Source organism: Ostrea edulis, chromosome 8, assembly GCF_947568905.1.
Source record: "Ostrea edulis chromosome 8, xbOstEdul1.1, whole genome shotgun sequence".
NCBI classification, from domain to species: Eukaryota; Metazoa; Mollusca; class Bivalvia; order Ostreida; family Ostreidae; genus Ostrea; species Ostrea edulis.
In genome coordinates this window covers 64,682,341-64,703,547 of record NC_079171.1, presented here as the reverse complement: position 1 = coordinate 64,703,547, position 21,207 = coordinate 64,682,341, and the positions used below count along the sequence as shown (strand labels likewise).

The 21,207-nt window shown below is 38.8% G+C and overlaps 2 protein-coding genes across 3 annotated transcripts in view; one reads left to right on the top strand and one right to left on the bottom strand.

Moving 5' to 3' along the window:
* The window catches only part of LOC125662618 (COMM domain-containing protein 4-like), a 37,647-nt gene extending 35,070 nt beyond the window's left edge, over window positions 1-2,577 (bottom strand). Inside the window, exon 1 of one of the 2 annotated variants that reach the window (XM_048894897.2) lies at window positions 2,486-2,577. In XM_048894897.2, coding sequence (XP_048750854.2) covers window positions 2,486-2,488 — 3 coding nt within the window. In that variant the 5' untranslated portion in view covers window positions 2,489-2,577. The remainder of the gene's footprint in view (window positions 1-2,485) is intronic. The other variant, XM_048894898.2, reaches the window with a different exon arrangement.
* Window positions 2,578-6,749: 4,172 nt separating this feature from the next.
* Window positions 6,750-12,584, top strand: LOC125661935 (BPTI/Kunitz domain-containing protein-like). Its single transcript, XM_048894097.2, has 3 exons — window positions 6,750-6,902; window positions 8,726-8,921; window positions 12,338-12,584. Exons 1-3 carry the CDS (start codon window positions 6,858-6,860, stop codon window positions 12,517-12,519), a joined length of 423 nt encoding a protein of 140 aa, XP_048750054.1. The 5' UTR covers window positions 6,750-6,857; the 3' UTR covers window positions 12,520-12,584.
* Window positions 12,585-21,207: the final 8,623 nt, after the last annotated feature.

The following is a 21,207-nucleotide window of genomic DNA, read 5'->3' as shown; positions in this document are numbered from 1 at the left end:
ATATTAGCAGACGGCGTAGTGTCTGTTCTCATAGGATAACAATATGTTTTTTCAAATGTTTCTCGATCAATCAGATTTGACTAAATTACATGTCATGGGAGTCTTCATTTGAATGGAAAAATTAGAGACTGTTTTTATTTTGAGATTTACATTCTAGTGTTAAAGCAAAAACAAACTAGCATGGCGCCGCGCCGCACCCTATTTGCCTGGCACCATGCCCGTTTTAATTGCGCCATGCCCTATAAAAAAAATTCAAAATATTTGTTAATATAAACAATTGTTCTTTATTTCACAAGGTCGACTGAAAAGTTTAAAATTAAGGCAGCAGATATTAAGTTCTAAAGAGGCTAAATGATCATTCTATTACTATCATAGTATGTTACAATGAAAGTGCCCCAAAATTGTCTTGCCGTGACGAAAAGTGCCCTTTTGAACATATGATATGTGAGCCCTCTCTAGATCCTAGATTTAACTCTACATTCTCATTGGATAAGTAATCGTTTCTGCGAGAATATCTCACTGTAGGGGGTGTTCCCCAAGCTGTCACTCAAAGTGTGAAATACAGGAGAACTCAAAAATAAGACCAAACAATTCAAATCTAAAAGAGACCTGGAAGATAATCAAAATTTAGGTACGGGTGACAAATTACATTTAGTAACAGGTTGAGAACACTTTCCCTATAGCAAGATATTCTTGCAAAAACGCGATTATCCCTCTTTAGCGAGAAAGTAAACATTACCATAAACAGGTGTTTTTGTGTCTTTATTGTAAATAATGGCAAATTCTGTGCAATGCTGAATAAGTGCAGCACACATTCAGCATGATGCAATTTGTCTCTATGAAAATTACAACACAGTGAGTCAAGAAATTGCATATCAATGTTGCTGTGTCAGAGGGAAGCAGTCTGAAATCCAATGAACATCGTGTTTTTGTTTTGATTACTACATTCAGGTCCAGTCCAAAGACTATTTCTACTTACGTAGCTACTTATAGCAACCTAGGTATTTAAACCTACTCCAGGTAACTATTTTTACCTACTTTTTTATTTACTTGCATTTCGTGGCCAAACACAGGAACGGCACAATATGGTGTGTACCAAATTTCTTGATTCACTTGGACTGATGATGAATATCACAAAAATATTGGACAAAAAATGATTACTTTCTAACCTTTCAGATTTGCATCAATAACTACACCAGTTACATTTTCTAGGAGCTTAGGATCAAAGCTATATGATAAAAAGTCTAGAATGTCTTACAAATCTGTATTAATTTCAAAGTTTACCTTCATGCATTTTTACATTAAAGGTTTTTGGGGCAATTTTTCATGTATTTCCTCTGCATTCTCCTCCCTCGTAAAGTATTCAAATTTACACTCAGAATTTTGCCTTGCACATGCACAACATGATACATAAAACAACTGACCTGTTTAAAAGTTGCACCATATTTATTCATTTATATTTTTAAAAACATGTAAAAATAGGTAAGGTAGCTACTTTAAGTAGGTTTAAATACCTAGGTAGCTAATATGCTTTACAGCGTGACCGTGTTTGAGGGCGAAGCAAAAAGTATTAGCATTCGTATGTAGATCCATAACAGGACAAAAAATATCCCGAAAGTAGCACCTAACGTGTGAGGATAGAGCTCAAAGTATTCTAACTTGAGACATTTTTGATCCGCCCACTCATTGAACGCGGGAAACTATATGCAACTGATGTAAACACTGCATTGTGACGTCATATTCAGCGTGGGTGTTTAGCAAATTCATAAACATAGGGGGAGACAAGTTACAAATTTTGCTTTACTCGAGACCAGGAGTGATTACAGGGCCTATATGATTAAAAAATAAGATTTACATGCTTTTACGGATTTTATGTAACATCTCAGAACGACGTGAACTTGGGTACACGAGATTCAAAATGGAGAAATACATGTCCACACGCTAGTATTCGAATCGACGCCATTGGGACCAAACTTTTCAAGTTCCATAGGTATGGTTTAATTTTTCATTAGTTTTCTATGGGCCTATTTTCCTTTTAAACAAGTATATACATGTTACCTATAGGGAGAGATCCGCTCTCACGGCCCTTCGGGCCGTGAGAGGGCTTCGCCCTCTATTAATAGCTACGTAGGTAGAAACAGTCTTTGGACTGGACCTGACATTTGCAGAAGTATCAGACATTTTAGCACTTTTTCTTCTTTTCACGTGAAACACGAAGATATGTACTCCACGGGTGTTTTTCTCGGTTGTACGGGATATATTTATTCTCACTAGACAGGGATAATCGCGTTTTTGCGAGAATATCTCGCTATAGGGAAAGTGTTCCCAAACAGTTTTAAAGTCAGTAACATCACGGAGTCGACCCTAGCCTATTACAAGTTTGGCCATTGTTATCCCTTCTTTAACAAAGCAGATTAATAACAATTAGCGTGTGATAGACTTGGTTATGCATATTCTGATTTCTATATTTTTTTAATATTCTTACCATTGTTCAAAAATTCAGAAATTTCACGCCCCTCTGAAAACAAAAATAATCAAACAGGAATTACATTACGGGAACTAATATTGAAATAGCAACGGCAACTTCCGGATAAAAGGAATATTTGACAACGTTCATTTTTCCTCATCTCGACCAGTGGCGGATTCAAGGGGGGACACAGCCGGTGCCCCCCCCCCCCCCCCCCCCCCCCATAAAATTTTCAAATTTAAGGTAAACCGTGGTCTCTTGTTTAGAAAAATGTACTAAACGATAAAAGAAGCAATATAATTCCTTCCACTCCCGGAGAAATAAATGACAAAATCTTTTGATTTCTTGAATTACCTTATTGAGAGAACTTAATTTCCAAAACCCTTAAAATTTGCGTCATTTCATTGATTTCATCGTATTAAAATATGTTAGAAAATAGTACAAATGACTAAATAGGAGACATATTTCAAACCCTATAAAATTTGTAAAATCCAGGAGCTTCCGGAGACTTTGCCCCCTGGACCCCCTCATGGCGGCCCCCAGACCCCCCCCCCCCTGCCTCATAAAGTGGCGCCCCTCCCCGCCCCCCGCCCCCCGTAACTGCAATTCCTGGATCCGCCCCTGTCGACAGATTACATTAAAAACATATCTTAGTGGGGGTATTTTTCTTCTAGTTTACTTTTGTTTTTTCTTTCTTTCTTCTCCGGTCGCGCCTCTTGCTTTTGATGCTACATGTCTGTAAATAGTTGAGAAGATACAGGGAAAAGTCAAGCGATATGACACCCCCCCCCCCCCCCCCCCATGCTAGTGAAAAATGTTTTTGAGCACTGGCCATTCAGGTCTTTGTATTTGAACTGTTTATTAGACCCCAAAAAATCTCTGGTCCGAATCGTTCACAATTTTTTTTCTTCCAGTTTTGAAAAAGAAAAAAAAAAAAAAAAAAACCAACCAAACAAACAAACAAAAAAACAACAACAAAAAACCAAAACTTTGATCTAGGGTGATACAAACACGATATTTACCATTAATTCTGATCTAGTGTGATACAAACAAGATATTCACCATTATCTGATCTCGTGTGATACAAACAAGATATTTACCATTAATTCTGATTACAATCATCACCCCTTTGTATGATTTTAACAGAAAATGAGCAATATAGGTGAAAAGCACAGAACCTGGCGGTCTTGTACAGGGGCGGATCCAGGATTTTTTTTTTTTAAAGGGAGGGGTTCTACCATTGATTTTGGTTTTCAAATTGGGGGGGGGGGGGTCCACCCTTAAAATGCGTTTTTGTGTTTTTAAGTAAAATTTTCTGACGAAAGGAGGGGGAGGGGGGGTCTGACCCCCCCCCCCCCGACCCCACCCTCCCCCTGGATGCGCCACTGTTGTACATATGTAATAATTTTACAAACTCATCTTGCTTCGGGACTTAGTCTTCGGGAGCCAGTTTCACAAAACTTTCGACTAAGATCTGTCTTAAGACCAAAATTTGTCCTATAAGATCCATCATAGCTGTTTCACAAAACTGTCATATCTTAAGATAATCTTAAAAGATTGTTAGAAATCTTAAGACATCCAGATACTTGTCTTAAGTCTATACTGAACTATGTTATGCTTAGAGATAGGTAGCTTATCCGGAGGGAATAAGGTTTCATGGACAGTAACAATCTATTAGACTATATGGAGGATGTGGACATCATTGATAAGCTTCGTATACCGCGACATGTGATCTCATGTGAACTCATTATTCGTTTAGACTATCCCACAGCCTACTTTCGCTTTCGCTGTTTAGGCATGTCCACTTTTTCTTCATTTCTTCACCCGACCGGACATAAACTGTTGAATTAACAGCATCTTAAAAACGAATGTCTTATGTAAAAAAAAATAATAATAAAAAAAAAACAAAAAAAAAAACAAAAACAAAAAAACAAACTTAGTCAGAAACTAGGTGTTTTAAGGAGATTGAGTACTTTTATGTCAAAGGAGGCACTACTCAAAATTTACAATACTATTGTTTTTCCTCATTTTAATTATTGTTGTACAGTATGGCAGGATACAAAGAACAAGACATATATTGATAGGATTTTTGAATTACAAAAGAGGGCAGCAAGGATAATTTTACATATCAAAGTACCTCTTTCAGTGTCAACTTCTCACATGCTATCAAATGAGACGGGCGCTTTGATTGACTATTTTATTTATCGAAAAATTATTCTTATGTTTAAAGTTTTACATCATATGACTCCAGAGTATTTGCATGTTTTTAGATTTGTGAATTAGGTAAACGCAAGAAATGCAAGACAGAACTCAACTAATTTTATTTATGTTACAAGAGCCAAAACAGAATATTTTAGAAGATCTTTTATCATTTCAGCAGCAATTTTATGGAACTCGTTACCAGATTTTATAAGAAAATGCACAACTACCACATCTTTTAAATCAACCTATCTAAAACATTATTTTGACCCCTCAATGATACTCGTGTGTTTATTGTCTCTTTTCATTTAGTTCTTATCTGTATGTATATAAATTGTGATATTTCCATGCTTTGTGATATACAATGTATTATGTTCTTGATATGTATATATGTTATAGACAGGACCACAATGTAAACTAGTTTATACAACTAATTGTGCAATCCTGTATAAATAAAGGATATTATTATTATTATTATTATTATTATAGTATATTATTTTGTTAAGTAAAACAAGTGCGGCTTTGCTAACTTGTAACAAACGCAACAATCCTAGATTGTCTTTTTTCCTCATATTTCAAATTAGTAAGCAAATATTTTATTTTCGGAGGAGAGGAATGGGTGGAGAAAATAATCAGATTTTGATATGTAGTGTTTCTACAAAAATATCATTCAATGTTTTAATTTCTGAAATCAAATAGTACAGAAATCGAATGTAACTTTTGAAATGCGAAATAAAGTGTAGGTCACATGATTTAAAAACGAAGTACAATGTATCAAATTTTGTAAATATATTAGATAGTTGCAAATATAATCGCAATATTTCAATTTCCTGTCTATATTTTTGTGTACTTTAATTTTTCATTTACATGTAACATTTAAATTCATCCATGCAGTTAAAAGATTATAAAGGAAACACGGTATTTTACAATGTAACGAGTATACAAGTACATGTAAAAACGTCCGAAGTTCCTCAAGTTAAAATAGTTTTGTGAAACGGTTCAGCCGTATCTTATATGATTGTCATAAGTCAGATCTTAAGACACTCTTACGATCTATTTTATGACATAGTTTTGTGAAACCCGCCCTGTGGTCAGTAGCTAACTTTGAAGACTGTAAAATTTAATTATTGTATCGGTATTTTATATTAAGTACTGCATTACTAGTTGTCATTGATAAAAGTATCTTGTCATTTTATAACATTCTATGATATAATATTCTGAAACATTGATTTTCAGGTTCTGGGGGTTTTGACAAATACTGAGTATACTATACGTTTCATAGGCCTGATAGTTTGTTTTCTTCTAAGTACACACACACACAGAGAGAGAGAGAGAGAGAGAGAGAGAGAGAGAGAGAGAGAGAAGCATATATAAATCAAAATTTGCCAGAGCAGAATATCTATCTCATGTATCTAAGTATCAAGCAAGCAGAAAACAGACAAATGATGTAGGGGCGGATCTAGGAGTGAGGGTGGGCGTAATCATCCCTCCTTGGCTGAACACTTAAACAGTGTAAATTTTTCAGCCACCCCCTTTCTTCCCTTTTTCTAGGTGAAGGTAAAAACGTGGGCCACCACCACCCCCTCCCCCTTAATAAACTCATCGATCTGTGTCATTCCTGATTCCTGCCGCGCTAAACTCCCCAAATCGATTTCGCTGATAGTGTACCGTGTACTGTTGGTGTGTGAGGTCTGGGGGTCCCCCTGTAACACATGTTTACCCGTTACATTAACAAGAACATGTTTACGGTCAGTTTTGATTTCAAAATAATGTGACACTTGATACGAATTGCATGTCCAAAAAACACGTGATCATTTAAACACGTGATCTTTTAATCATGCAAATTTCGTTCGAAATACGAATGTACCAAGTATTACAATCAATGAATTTTTTTATCAATGTAAATAAATTTAAGAATAGAAAGTTCTAAAGGAAATATTGAAGATGTCTGCCATTCGTCTGTCCATAGTAACGAATGTGTGGGTAAAGATCGAATTATATAGATAGTAAATAACATTCATTAATTGATAATGAGACCGAGAACAAAAGGAATAAAATTACCCAATGCTCCGTTCTTTTCATTGGACGAACTTTGGTGTCAGAGTTCCTGACATTTTTTTTCTCGTGGGTGTGTGGAGTGTTTTTCAGTTAATTTTGTCACAGGTCTCCATACGTTCTGCCTCCCCTAACTATGCGCTGGAAGTTTGAGATTTTTATTGCATTTTTCGTATTCTGGGTAAGTTTAACTTTGATCTGGTAAGGATAGCTTGGATCTGGTCTGACATGATAAATAAATATCTTCTGTTTTGGCTGACAAGCTTCCATGCATAACGAACTTCTAGACATCGTACTAATTGGGTTTTTTTTTCTAGACAAAAAATATGGTGGCTGTATTAAATACAATGTATCATGTGCATGTGGGACCTTGGTCGTCCCCCCCCCCCCCCCCCCCCCCCCCCCTTTGGATACACCATTGAAACGGAGTTCCATATCTTAAAACATTTTTACTTACATATGTTTATGGAGTATTGCCAGTGAATGGCTGCAGAATTAGCCCTATGCTCTGTGCTTATGTCTGCTCAAGGTTCATAAGATTAGAAGCTTGTTATCTATGAGCAGGGCGCTCAATGTTCATAAGATAATAAGCTTATTATCTATGAGCAGGGCGCTCAAGGTTCATAAGATTACAAGCTTATTATCTATGAACAGGGCGCTCAATGTTCATATGATGACAAGCTTATTAACTAAGCAGGCCGCTCGTGGTTCATATGATGATAAGCTTATTTAGGTATATGAGCAGCCGCTCAGGTTTCAACTTATTGATTGTAGTTACGCTGACAAGACACTCTTATTAACTGTGAGCAGATCGCTTGAGATTCATATAATGGCAAGATTCTCCACTAAGCAGACCGCTCAGGATTATCATATCAATTTATGTGACTAGGGAATATATACATTTACATTTATCGTATTTTCAAATAAATACGAAAAACACATAAAAATCGCATGGAGTAGGCCTACTTTCTTCCATGAACTGCCAGGTAGCGCTTCATGAACTGCCGGGTAGCGCTTCATGACGCCGGTGTGCAGTTTATACTCTCATGCATTTTCAAAAAAATGAAATTTATTTTCCAGTGGCGGCTTTAGGGGGTGGGGTGGGGGACTAGTACCCCCCCCCCCCACACACACACACACTCTTCTTTTTTTTTTTTTTTTTTTTTTTACCACAACTGAACCTATAAAGGAGACTACAAATGAAAGGAAGAAGGAACAAGAATTTCAGTCGAAAATGCATTAAATTGCACTATTTTAAATCAATCTTTTAAAAATGTTTCCGGGGGAGGCCCCCCGAACCCACCCCATACCCTCCCTCTTCGGGCCTCTCAGCCCCCCCCCCCCCCCACAATAAGGTCTACATCCGCCATTGCGTACTATATTTAACAAAATCCATACGCACATTGTTCACAACTGCTTTACATTCATGAGCATATAACAATCATTACAATTGATACAGGCAAAATCACTGGAAATAACGAAAGAAATATCCACACTTACTGACCCTTCCCTGATAATTGCATCATCCATATGTATAATATATCAGCAGCCAGCCCCCCCCCCCCCCTACATTTTCAAATTTAAGGTACATCGTGGTCTCTTGTTTAGGAAAATTTAAACGATAAATGAAGCAATACTTCCTTCCTCTCTCGGAGAAACAAATGGTAAAATCTTTTGGTTTATTGAATTACTTTTATTGGAAGAACTTAATTATTTTCCAAAAACCCAAAATAGTAAAAATGACGACAAAGGAGACATCTTTCAAGCCCTATATAAAATTTGTAAAATCCAGGGGCTACCGGGGGCTTCGCCTTCTGGACCCACTGGGGGCCTCAAGACGGCCCCCAGACTCACTGTCTCATAAAGTTGCGCCCCCTAACTGCAATTCCTGGACCCGCCCCTGTATATTATCTAATTCTGAGCAAATGACTTATTTCAGCCGTTAATGTCATGTTCATGCACTATTTCAGGTGTAGACATTAAGTCCTTTATTCATTTTTACAGGCATTGACGGAGGCGCGCAGACCCCCCGTTTGTGACCTCCCTTGGAAATCCGGCGCTAGATGTCGCGGACGGTTAGAAAGATGGTGGTTTAACCGGGCGACGGAAGTGTGTGAGAGAAAATATTACGGAGGATGCGGAGCCAACGGCAACAACTTCACCTCCAGAAACAAGTGCGCGGTCGTTTGCTCAGAGAAAGGTTAATTACAATACGCTAATAAAGGTTAATTACAATACGCTAATAAAGGTTAATTACAATACGCTAATAAAGGTTAATTAGAATACGCTAATAATTTGATTTTGAATTACTCTTCATTTGGGAAATTATTGTAGGTTTTCATAGTGGGAAAAAAATGTACGTGGCTTTGTACGATAAGAGACTGGTAAACATTTATTGGGGGGGGGGGGGGGGGGGGGTCGGTCGGTTTAATGCAATATAGGACACACATTTATTTTGACTTGCATACTGATAGGACTCCAACTCTTTTCATTTTCATCACTAATAGGACGGATATAATTATTTGCAAATGTATAAATGAACAAAAAATATTATAAAGTATTTCAAACTTTTAATTCAACTGTCTTTTAAACAATAATACTGAATTTTGTGCATGCTTTATTTCATGGTTGAACATATCAGAGACATTTTGAAATATCAAATACTGAACCTTTGGAAATTTTTAATATCAAAACATGTAATTAAAAGTAACGTAATTAAAACTAAAGTCTAAACACATATTTAATAATTTGATAGTTTGCCATTACAACCTATCATTGGGTCAAATGCTGTCTGAATTGTTTCATACCGAGTGTTAGGCCGTTCTTGGCACACTGATTTGTACTCCGTTTACCTGATCAAGATAGAGGGCTCACGGCGGGTGTGACCGGTCGACAGGGGATGCTTACTCCTCCTAGGCACCTGATTCCACCTCTGGTATATCCAGGGGTCAGTGTTTGCCCGACTCTCTATTTTGTTTTGCTTATAGGAGTTATGAGATCGATCACTGTTCGTAACTCTTCACCTTTCATAGAGAATACCGAGATGTGAAAAATACTTGTAAGTACCCGAGACAACAATTCAGTAAAACAGTATTTAAATAATATGCACTTTAAACAATGATTTAACAAAAAGAAAAAAAATAAGTTGAAAATAATGAAATTTGTAACTTCACTAGACAAATTACTGAACAAACATGACAAAGTAAACAAAAGTTTCTGTGAGCTTGAATACCTCAGCCAATATAACTTGAGAGACAAATTTTAAGTGATGATTTTGAAGAACTCCAGACATTTTTAAAATGAAGTAAATATAATCAATCATACATACATACCGGTATTTATATATTAGATAGGACACACACTTTTTAATATCTAATATAGGACAGCAACTTTTGAAGATAGGATATGGTTTTTAAAAAAAATGGAAATATGGAATGCAGCGGTCCCAACCCCCCAATAAATATTGACCGGTCCCAACCCCCCAATAAATATTGATCGGTCCCAACCCCCCAACCCCCAATAAATATTGACCGGTCCCCCCAATAAATATTGACCGGTCCCTAAATGTAGCCTGTTCTACAACGTATCATTAAAGGTGTTTATTATACACCTAAAAAGATTTCTTATATAAAACTCATACGATTTAGAAGTAATATTTTTACTGTTAAACCAATTCTCACACTCGTGGTCTATTGCCCGGTCAACAGTTTACGAACTGTTGACCGAGCAATAGTCTGCTTTATTTCTATTGGCTATGTAGGTCACGTGGTTCTCGGTCTGTTGCTTTGCTTTACGTAATGGCGAGGTTCTCTGATTTGACTGATGTACAGTCATGGGACATAATTATTCGCCACCCTGTGCGCAAATGGCGTTGTATTTGCGATTAGGAACCGAAAATAGACCCCCGTGCTATAAATAGACAACAAATTTCCCCTTCATATTTTTACAACAGGGTCAAGCTACTAAAATTGATGACGTGTACACATACATTTTTTCGTCTGCTATTGATCATATTGATTGAAATGGGTCGTAAAGGGAAAGAGCTGAGCATTGAAGTCAGAAATCTCGTAGTTAATTCACACAAAGTGAACGGAAATGTTTCTAACTTATCAAAGACTTTAGGAATACCCAGATCTACCGTGCGAAGTGTTATTAAGAAATTCAAACAGCATTCTGATGTGAAAAATCGCACGGGAAGGGGCCGTAAGTGTCTATTCACGCAGAGGGATTCTAACAAACTTTCAAGGGTCATCAAAGAAAATCGGAGACGTACTTACAAAGACATAACAGGCATTATTAATGAAAATAGGAATCATCAATTTTGTACAAAAACTGTTGAAAGAAAAATAAAAAAATTAGGATATGTACGGAGGGTTGCAAAGAAGAAAGTGGCAGTTCGTGAAGTGAATAAAAAAGAACGTGTAAAATGGTGCAAGGAGAGGAAAGATTGGACAGTTCAGCAAGAATGGTGTAAATGGATTTTCAGTGATGAGAGTCAGATTGTTATTGGGGATAACAACAAGGTATACGTGTGGCGAAAAGCGGATGAAAAGTATAACCCCCAACTAGCGTGTCCTGCTCCGCGACGAAAGTTAAGTGTTATGATCTGGGGATGCATTTGTTTTCAAGGTATGGGCACTTTGACTGATATCCAAGGTAACATTAATGCTCAAAGATATTTACAAATAATTGATGATAATATATGGCCAGTAATAGCCAGGCATTTCCCGGAGAACAACTACATTTTCATGGACGACAATGCCCCTGTTCATCGAGCCAAAATTATTAAAGATTATGTAGCTGACAACAATATTAATACAACAACATGGCCAGCACAGTCACCAGATTTAAATATAATAGAGAACATATGGTTACATTTGAAAAGAACACTAGAAACCCGTGTCCATTTTATAAACTCTCGACAAGATCTTATAGCGGAAATTCGGACTGTGTGGGAAAACATTCCATTAAACTATGTACAGAACCTTTATAATTCTATACCAGGGCGACTAAAGGAGGTAATCAGGATGAAAGGAAATCTGACCAAATACTGAGGTAAGATTTTAATTCTATCCACAGCAAACAACTTTCAAACTTCACCAAGTGGACGTGCGTTTCATGGCAGCCATTTTGAAAGTGGCGAATAATTATGTCCTATGACTGTAGATACAGAATTTATTAGATGGAACGCAGAACAGAAACACGAAAAATGTAATTATTAATTATTAATTAGGATGTTACGTAGGTTTTCTTTTAAATTACTGGATGCGTTGATAAATGTATACAATTTCTCTGCCACGTAATGTTAAAAGTTCAAAGTCAACAAACCATGTGCATCTAGTAAAACATCCTAAAAATTGAAAGTGTATAACAAAACAGTTACAGACTGTGTCCTCGGATAACAGCTGTTTTGTTTGACCCTCGAACGGATCTGTTGCCCTCAGCCTACGGCTTCGGGAACAGACCCGTTCTCGGGTCAAACAAAACAGTTGTTGTCCTCGACCCCAGTCAATAACTGTATAATGTTACAGTGTACATGTAACATATGATTCTCTCTCTCTCTCTCTCTCTCTCTCTCTCTCTCTCATTGACTGATACTGATGTAACTGGTTGTAGTAACGGTTTCCTTGGTGGAGTGCTATCAGCCCCGGGAGAAGGGTCACGGCGGGGGTTGGCTGATGAGGTACTATTATAACTGGAGGAAACAGAAATGTCAGCGTTTTGTGTACAAGGGAAATGGGGGTAACACCAACAGGTTCAGGGACTTGGCGGAATGCAGGAGACGCTGTGTCTGGTAGAAGGAAAAGGAAAGGTTTATGTGTTGAAAAATGAATAAATTTGAGTTAATTACTCTCAATCGGAATTCTGGTTTGTCTTTTTTATTATTATTATTGGGGGGAGGGGGGGGGGGAGGTAATTGAGTTTTTTTAGGAGCGTGGTGGTGTTGGTGGTTAGCATTCAGAATCGGATCCAGGCAATTTTAATAGGGGTTGTAACTTTTGCGTCCTACAATGTGTGTGAGGGGGGGGGGGGGGGGGTTAACAAATAACTATTTGTTAAGAGAAGCTGTCAGTAATCATGGAGAATTTTTTGGAAAGTGCAAAAAAAAAAAAAATTATTGAAAAATTCTACAATTTTATGCAGTGTTACTGACAGTTTCTCTCAGTAAGGAGGTGCTGGGTGCTGCAATCCCCGCAATCCTCCCTACATCCGAACAAGCGTGGCGATGTGTCTCTCATCTTCTTCTGAAAGTGTTTTTCGTTTCCTGGACTAGATAAAACATTCTATCGTTAAAGGGCCCATTTTGACACACAGGTTATTCTTAAGTCCTGCTCTTAATTTCTTGTATGATTTCCGAAATAGCCATATCTACCTCGAGTTATCTTTCCTTCCACTCATATTCAAGGTATCATACCGGTAATTATTTTCACTATACATCTAACATGTATATTACGATAGGGGAGAGTCAATCTGACTTAAGTACAGACCTATATTATTATATAATAATATAGGTCTGTACTTTAGTCAGATTGGGGTAGGGTCATTAAAAATCTGTAGAGTTTTTTTTTTTTCTGATTCTGATTCTTTATTTTCCGTGAGCGACAGCCTCATTGGATATCCTATACATAAATACAATTATAAAACAAACAAAAATAGCATTATGGAGAGTGAGTAGACAACAATGTTACAACCGTAACAGGGTTTCTCCCAACAAGACTGACGAAACGCCTGTGGAGTTCAGGTCTCAATATATTTATTCGGACTCAGTGATTGGAATTGACAATATATCACTAAAGATAGTCCTGAAATATGATAAAACAACGATATAATACTAACTTAACAATCAAAGCCTATACTAAACGATATTTAATCCTACTGATTTCCATCAAGATACGTTTATCATTTAAGAGAGATAACTCTAAAGATACATCCTTTTGCAAAATAGTATTTCTCCCGTGAATATTCATAAAAAGTAATTAATGAAATAAAACAATAATATTGTCATACCCTTCTATGGGGAGAAGCTTCCCTCAGTACAGCTCAGACAATATTATCAGGATTCAAGGATTGACTCTATAATTCAATAAAGTACCATGTATGTACAATGTAAAATCACTTTCATAAATTAAGCTAAATATCTAATTGCTCATTATGAACAAAGTCATCAAATACTTTTGATAAGCATTAAGTCTATGTAAACTGATTTGTATCACCTTACAATATAGTAATATATATAACTGAATTCTTTAATCAATATAAGGAATAAGTTTGACTCATTCATTCATTCATTCAGTCATTTAGTAAAAGTGCAAATGGGAAGTTTATATTGCAAATATACAGAATAGACTTTTAATTAACTAGTAGCAATAAGAATTAGTATAGATCACGTATTTTGCAGTCTGTTGTCAGTATTAACTCTTGCTAACAATCACGTCTATTCAAATGTCTACCTAGGTTCTGAATAATATCAATACTGCTCAAAACTGGCGGTGGAACTATAGAACCGAGAGAACCAACCAAATGCAACTTGACAATCACTGACCAATAAAAACCCTTCATTCAAAATGACCACACTCAGATCCATGACCAAAACCTCCAGGGTATATAAATTGTAAGTGTACCTTTGTGTATTGATGTAAATAAAGGGGTGGATCTAAGATGTAAATATGTATGAATATAAAAACATATATTTGTCAGTAATGGATTGTCAAAACTTAATACTATTACACAACGATGTACAATTTGAGATTCGTAGCTTAGTAGCATACTGTTAAAAAAAAACATTGCCAACATTAATCAGTTCTTTAGTATTTTTAACACTGAGTTTTGTATATTAGAATTTCTTAACATATTTGTTTTCTCAAATCATCATATAGAGGGTATCTTAAAATAAAGTGGAACTCATCCTCTACATCATTTAGCTCACAAACAGTACATAACCGCCGTTCTCTGACTATATGATTATGTCTTCCAACTTCAACACCCTGTTTATGAGATGAAGTTCTAAAGCGAGTAATAAAAGATCTGTGCAGAGTCAATGGGTTTAGTCAAGTGAAACTGTAAACAAAAGTTATTAATCAAATGCTGATATAAAAAACCTTTTGGTGAATTTGAAATGTCTTCTAGAATTGTTTGTAAACATCAATCACACGTTGTTTGATTAACTTGTAAGTACATGTATTATTATTTACATTTCAGATATTCCAAAGATAAGATAAACCTAGATTTGCCAGTTCTCGTTGAATGTTTACAGTCCAACTATCATAAAAGGAAACTCGTTCATCATAGCATGCTTTTAAGTTACAGTTCTTTGATTGTTTTAATTTAAGCCAATACTTAAATATTCCAAGTTTTGATGGCTAATAACGCAGTGGGAAAAGTTATATGTTAACTATCTCGTCTGCCGACACCGTAAAAACAACACCCTACGCGGCCTTTTCCGGGGGGGGGGGGGGGGGGGATTACCCGCTTGTAAACCCGCAAACAAGACTGCCCTCAAATCCACGTGTTTTTGACATGTGTGTAAACAGCCGGAGTGCACCCCAGGAGGTAGCCTCAGCTACCAACAGCAAATAGTTCCTTTGTATACACTTGGTCATTTCTACAAATTACACAAAATTTCGTAATCAGGGGTATACAAAAATTAAGAGAAAAAATTAGAAAGAATCGCGCATGAAAAAAAAAAAGAAGAAAGCATTCTTTCAGAAATATGGAACTACAATTGAACTAAGTTCATTTTGATTGGTGTGATACCTTGAAACATCTAGAGGTTTTATTTAGATTCTGTCTTCGGTTTCGAATCCCGGTCTGGTTCGTTGCATTTTCTCCCTTCCTGTTACCATGGTTACAGTAGTAATATTACATGTCCTGTGCTTTTGTGTATCGGCCTGGGTGGCTCAGTGGTTAAATCACTTAATTCGCAATGCAAGGGTCCAGGTTTCGATATCCGATTGATTCAAAGATTTTTCTCCCCATTCTTGCTACAATAACTTAGTAGTGCCCATGTATACCCATAGCTTCTGTAAAACATTAAAACTGACTTACCACAACCAAGAATTATCAAAAGATGCTACAATCTTGCAACTCTAAAAATAAACTGGTAATATACTTCAATTCTTAATGACCCCCCCCCCCCCCTTATGTTACAAAGGAACGTCGAGTCTATATTGGCAAAGAAAAGATAACTGTTGATACACGTTACGGTACAGTTGTGGGATTTATCTCTCTTGAATTGTATCAAGTAGGCAATGTATTTTTCTCTGTGAGTTCTCCTGAATTCTTTTAATTTTCATTGAATTCCTCATAAACACGACCTCCGTGATCTTGTTTACATCCGAGGAGTTTTGTTTGATACCTTGCACCTGTGGTGTGTCCAAGGTCCGTGTTTGTCTGACCCGACCCCTGGTGTGTCCAAGGTCCGTGTTTGTCTGACCCGACCCCTGGTGTGTCCAAGGTCCGTGTTTGTCTGACCCCACCTCTGATGTGTCCCGGGGTCCGTGTTTGTCTGACCCGACCCCTGGTGTGTCCAGGAGTCCGTGTTTGTCTGACCCGACCCCTGGTGTGTCCAAGGTCCGTGTTTGTCTGACCCCACCTCTGATGTGTCCCGGGGTCCGTGTTTGTCTGACCCGACCCCTGGTGTGTCCAAGGTCCGTGTTTGTCTGACCCCACTCCTGGTGTGTCCAGGAGTCTGTGTTTGTCTGACCCGACCCCTGGTGTGTCCAAGGTTCGTGTTTGTCTGACCCGACCCCTGGTGTGTCCAAGGTCCGTGTTTGTCTGACCCCACTCCTGGTGTGTCCAGGAGTCCGTGTTTGTCTGACCCGACCCCTGGTGTGTCCAAGGTCCGTGTTTGTCTGACCCCACCTCTGGTGTGTCCCGGGGTCCGTGTTTGTCTGACCCGACCCCTGGTGTGTCCAGGAGTCCGTGTTTGTCTGACCCGACCCCTGGTGTGTCCAAGGTCCGTGTTTGTCTGACCCCACCTCTGATGTGTCCCGGGGTCCGTGTTTGTCTGACCCGACCCCTGGTGTGTCCAAGGTCCGTGTTTGTCTGACCCGACCCCTGGTGTGTCCAAGGTCCGTGTTTGTCTGACCCCACTCCTGGTGTGTCCAGGAGTCTGTGTTTGTCTGACCCGACCCCTGGTGTGTCCAAGGTCCGTGTTTGTCTGACCCGACCCCTGGTGTGTCCAAGGTCCGTGTTTGTCTGACCCCACCCCTGGTGTGTCCAGGAGTCCGTGTTTGTCTGACCCGACCCCTGGTGTGTCCAAGGTCCGTGTTTGTCTGACCCCACCTCTGGTGTGTCCCGGGGTCCGTGTTTGTCTGACCCGACCCCTGGTGTGTCCAATGTCCGTGTTTGTCTGACCCGACCCCTGGTGTGTCCAAGGTCCGTGTTTGTCTGACCCCACCTCTGATGTGTCCCGGGGTCCGTGTTTGTCTTACCCGACCCCTGGTATGTCCAAGGTCCGTGTTTGTCTGACCCGACCCCTAGTATGTCCAAGGTCCGTGTTTGTCTGACCCGACCCCTGGTGTATCCAGGAGTCCGTGTTTGTCTGACCCGACCCCTGGTGTGTCCAAGGTCCGTGTTTGTCTGACCCGACCCCTGGTGTGTCCAAGGTCCGTGTTTGTCTGACCCGACCCCTGGTGTGTCCAGGGGTCCGTGTTTGTCTGATCCCATCTCTGATAAGACCAGGGGTCCGTGTTTGTCTGATCCCATCTCTGGTGTGTCCAGGGGTCCGTGTTTGTCTGATCCCATCTCTGGTGTGTCCAGGGGTCCGTGTTTGTCTGATCCCACCTCTGGTGTGTTCAGGGGTCCGTGTTTGTCCAACTCTCTATTTTGTATTGCTTAGGTCGTCATCTTCACCTTTCATCGATCAGTGTTTAATCTTTTAATGTAACATATATCTGGCATGGGGATTAGAAAACCTTTGCCGTATTTGAGTACAACTCTGAGCAAGCTCCGAAGCATACTCGCAAAATCTTGAGCATGTACTCCATTTGAGTATGAGAATGATTTTATGAAAGTTTTATAACCTTCACTTTTGAGTATGAGAACGATTTCGAGCATGGAGTTCGAGATTGGGTGTCAAAATGTGTTCAAAACAAGATGAGTTTATGAAACACAAATGCCCCCGATAATGGCCAATTCCGAAGATGGCCAAGGTCAAAAGGACAAATATCTTGGTATCAGTAGAAAGATCTTGTCACAAGAAATGCTCATGTACAATACGAAAGCGCTAATATTTACCATTTAGAAGTTATGACCAATGTAAAAAAAAAAAATTAAAAGTAGGTCAAATGTCAAGGTCAAAAGGTTTAGTACCCACGGAAAGATCGTGTCATAAGGAATACTCATGTGAAAAATCAAAGCTCTATCACTTACTGTTCAAAAGTTATAAGCAAGGTTAAAATTTTCAAAAAGTAGGTCAAACTCCAAGGTCAAGATCGCAGGGTTAAAAATGTTGGTACCCATGGAAAGGTCTTGTCACAAGGAATACTCATGTGAAATATCAAAGCTCTATCACTTACTGTTCAAAAGTTATTAGCAGGTTAAAGTTTCAGACATGATTACAGAATTACAGAATGACAGACAGGATCTCGGGGTCATAAAAAGATTTATAATCTCCAAGCCTGGTTGTTTTTCACCGTATTGGTGAATTCAGCGAACTAAAAACTTCATGAACTAGTGAATATAGATCCAAATGGAGGCTACAGACACAGCCACCGGAAACCCTCTGAATTTTTCTACTGATTGAAGAAAAGACAATTTAGTTTCTCTTAAAATTTTCGATGAAGACTTTCGATTCTTGTGTCGAAAGGTATATCTTAGAAATGTGAGATCAACTTCAGTGGCGGATCCAGAAATTTCTGAACGGGAGAGGGGCACAGTAAAAGGTCGGGGGTATGGGTACTGCTGGGTCCAGAGCAAAGTCCCCAAAACTACAGAATTTTGACAAAATCGTATATATTTTTGTTTTTGTTGGACTTTAAAAAAAAAATTAAGGATCATATCTGTGAGGGGAGAGGGGGCGTGGTGAGGGGAGAGGGGGCGTGCACCCGTGACCCTGTATCCGCCACTGAAAACTTAGCTTTCATTTGATTTCTGGTTTCCTGTCTGCATTCTATTTTGCATTTTCTCCTCGGCGTTGCTTTGACACATGTACACAGGGGAATAGTCTACACTGTTATTTTGTTCCTTAAGGTGGTACATACATGTTTATAGGCGTTCACGTCCGAGGGTCAAAGGTTCGTAACCTTGACCTTTGGTTCATATACTAGAAAACTTTTACATTACCTCATGACTGTTTAGTGAGGTGGCTGTGATAGTCATGCAGTAAGTGTGAATTAATTGAAATAGGGCGTTCCTACCATAGGCTGTATCTATACAATAAATAGGGCCTTCCTACCATAGGCTGTATCTATACAATAAATAGGGCCTTCCTACCATAGGCTGTATCTATACAATAAATAGGGCCTTCCTACCATAGGCTGTATCTATACAATAAATAGGGCCTTCCTGTTCCATGGATTTGCCTCGTTTTCGTGTGAAATTAGCTCACGGAGTATGGGGTTTACCGCAGCTGAAATCCTTAGGAGTAACTGTAAAGACAGCATCTGCTGCCCGATCCCTGTTTTGTCCATGCTAGTTCTAAATCTCCCAGGAGCTCAAAGCAAGTTGTAAAGTTATAATACTAAAAAAAAAAAAAAAAAATAAAAAAAAAAGCCGCCCTTTTGTAAATTTGAATTAAAGTTTAAGTTTTAAAAAAAATTTAATTTTTTTTCTGGGGGTGGAGTGGGGTGGGGTGGGGTGGGGAGTGGAGTGAGGGGTGGGTGGGTGGTGCGGGTTCTTGCTCTTTTACAGATTAAAAATAACAGTGGCGGATTTAGAGGGGGCGCAGACGGCGCCCCCCCCCCCCCTAAAAATTTTCAAATTTAAGGTAAATCGCTGTATCTTGTTTCGGAAAATGTACTAATACGATAAAAGAAGCAATAATTTCTTCCACTCAAGGAGAAATAAATGACAAAATCCTTTGGTATCTTGAATTACTTTCTGTGGAGAACTTAATTTTTTCAAAAAAAACCCCTTCAAATTTTGGGTCATTTTATTAATTTCACCTTATTAAAATGATAGAAAATAATACAAATGACTCAATAGGAAATATTTCAAGCCCCATAAAATCTGTAAAATCCAGAAGCTTACGGGGGCTTCGCCCCCTGGACCCCAACCAGGGCTTCGCCCTGGACCCACAGCCTCGTAAAGTGGCGCCCCCCGTAACCAGAATCCCTGGATCCGCCCCTGAATAATTTCACATTTTTCTTCTGAGGGTGAAGAAGGGGTAGATGATTACAGCCTTCCTCTCATCTTCATGTTAGCTCCACTATCCAGGGGCGGATCCAGGAATTGTGGTTACGGGGGGCGCCACTTTATGAAGTATCAATTATTTACATATCAGCAGATAGAACCGGACTGTTTATAGACTTATATTTGAAAATTAATTTTACAATATCATTTTTTTAAAATAATGATTGATTGGTTTTATATGGCGCATTTCCCAGCGAATGCTGCTCAAAACTATTTACAATGCATTATTACCCCGGCAGACCTTATATCAATCGATCAGAAACTTTCTCAGCCTCCTAGGATGAGTACAGTACAAGCTGCCATTACATGCGCTAGAGCACTAACAGTCTAACAATATCTTTCACTGTCTATAGCCAGGGCTGGAGTGAGGAAATTCTTATAAAGTGCCTTTCCCAAGGACACAACGTCGGCACTGCCGCGGCCAGGACTCGAACCCACGACCTTTCGGTCAAGAGTCTGACGGCCTAACCACTAGGCAACCGACGCCACTGGGGAGGAGGAGAGAAGAAGATGAGTATAACCCCCGCCCCGCCCCGCCCCACCCCCACCTTCTCCACTTTAGCTACACTATTGATCATTTACATATCATCAGAATAAGACGAACTTAATTTTTTAAGGTTTATATTTGAAAATTAATTTTACAATATTTTTTTCGGGGTGGGTGGGTGGGTGGGTGGGGTGGTGGGGTGGAGAGAAGGTGATGGTAATAGCCCCCCCCCTCTCTCTCTCTCTCTGCTTTAGCTACACTATTAATTATGTTTTATCAGCAGATATCAAATAAAACAACATACAGTAACAGAAGACTATAAAGCACTTCGCAAACAATCTTCGGTGCCTGACCTTTTCACTCCGCACTCTGTCATCTCCGCGAGTGTAAACAGACACCGTGAGACAAGCCCCGTGTTAAAAAGAAAGAAATGCTGCACGGGTTTCCCGGGTGTTTATTGAAAGATTTCAAGCGTCTGAAATTTAACAGTATTTTATTTATCCGGGCTGATAACACAATGAGATACATAAATTGAGTTTTAATGCGGTGTCTATTTACAGAAGAAATTCAGGGTCTTGGCACAAGGCAAGGGGATTTAGTTTTGGGTTTTTCTGAAGGAGAAGAAACCAAAATCACTGATAACATT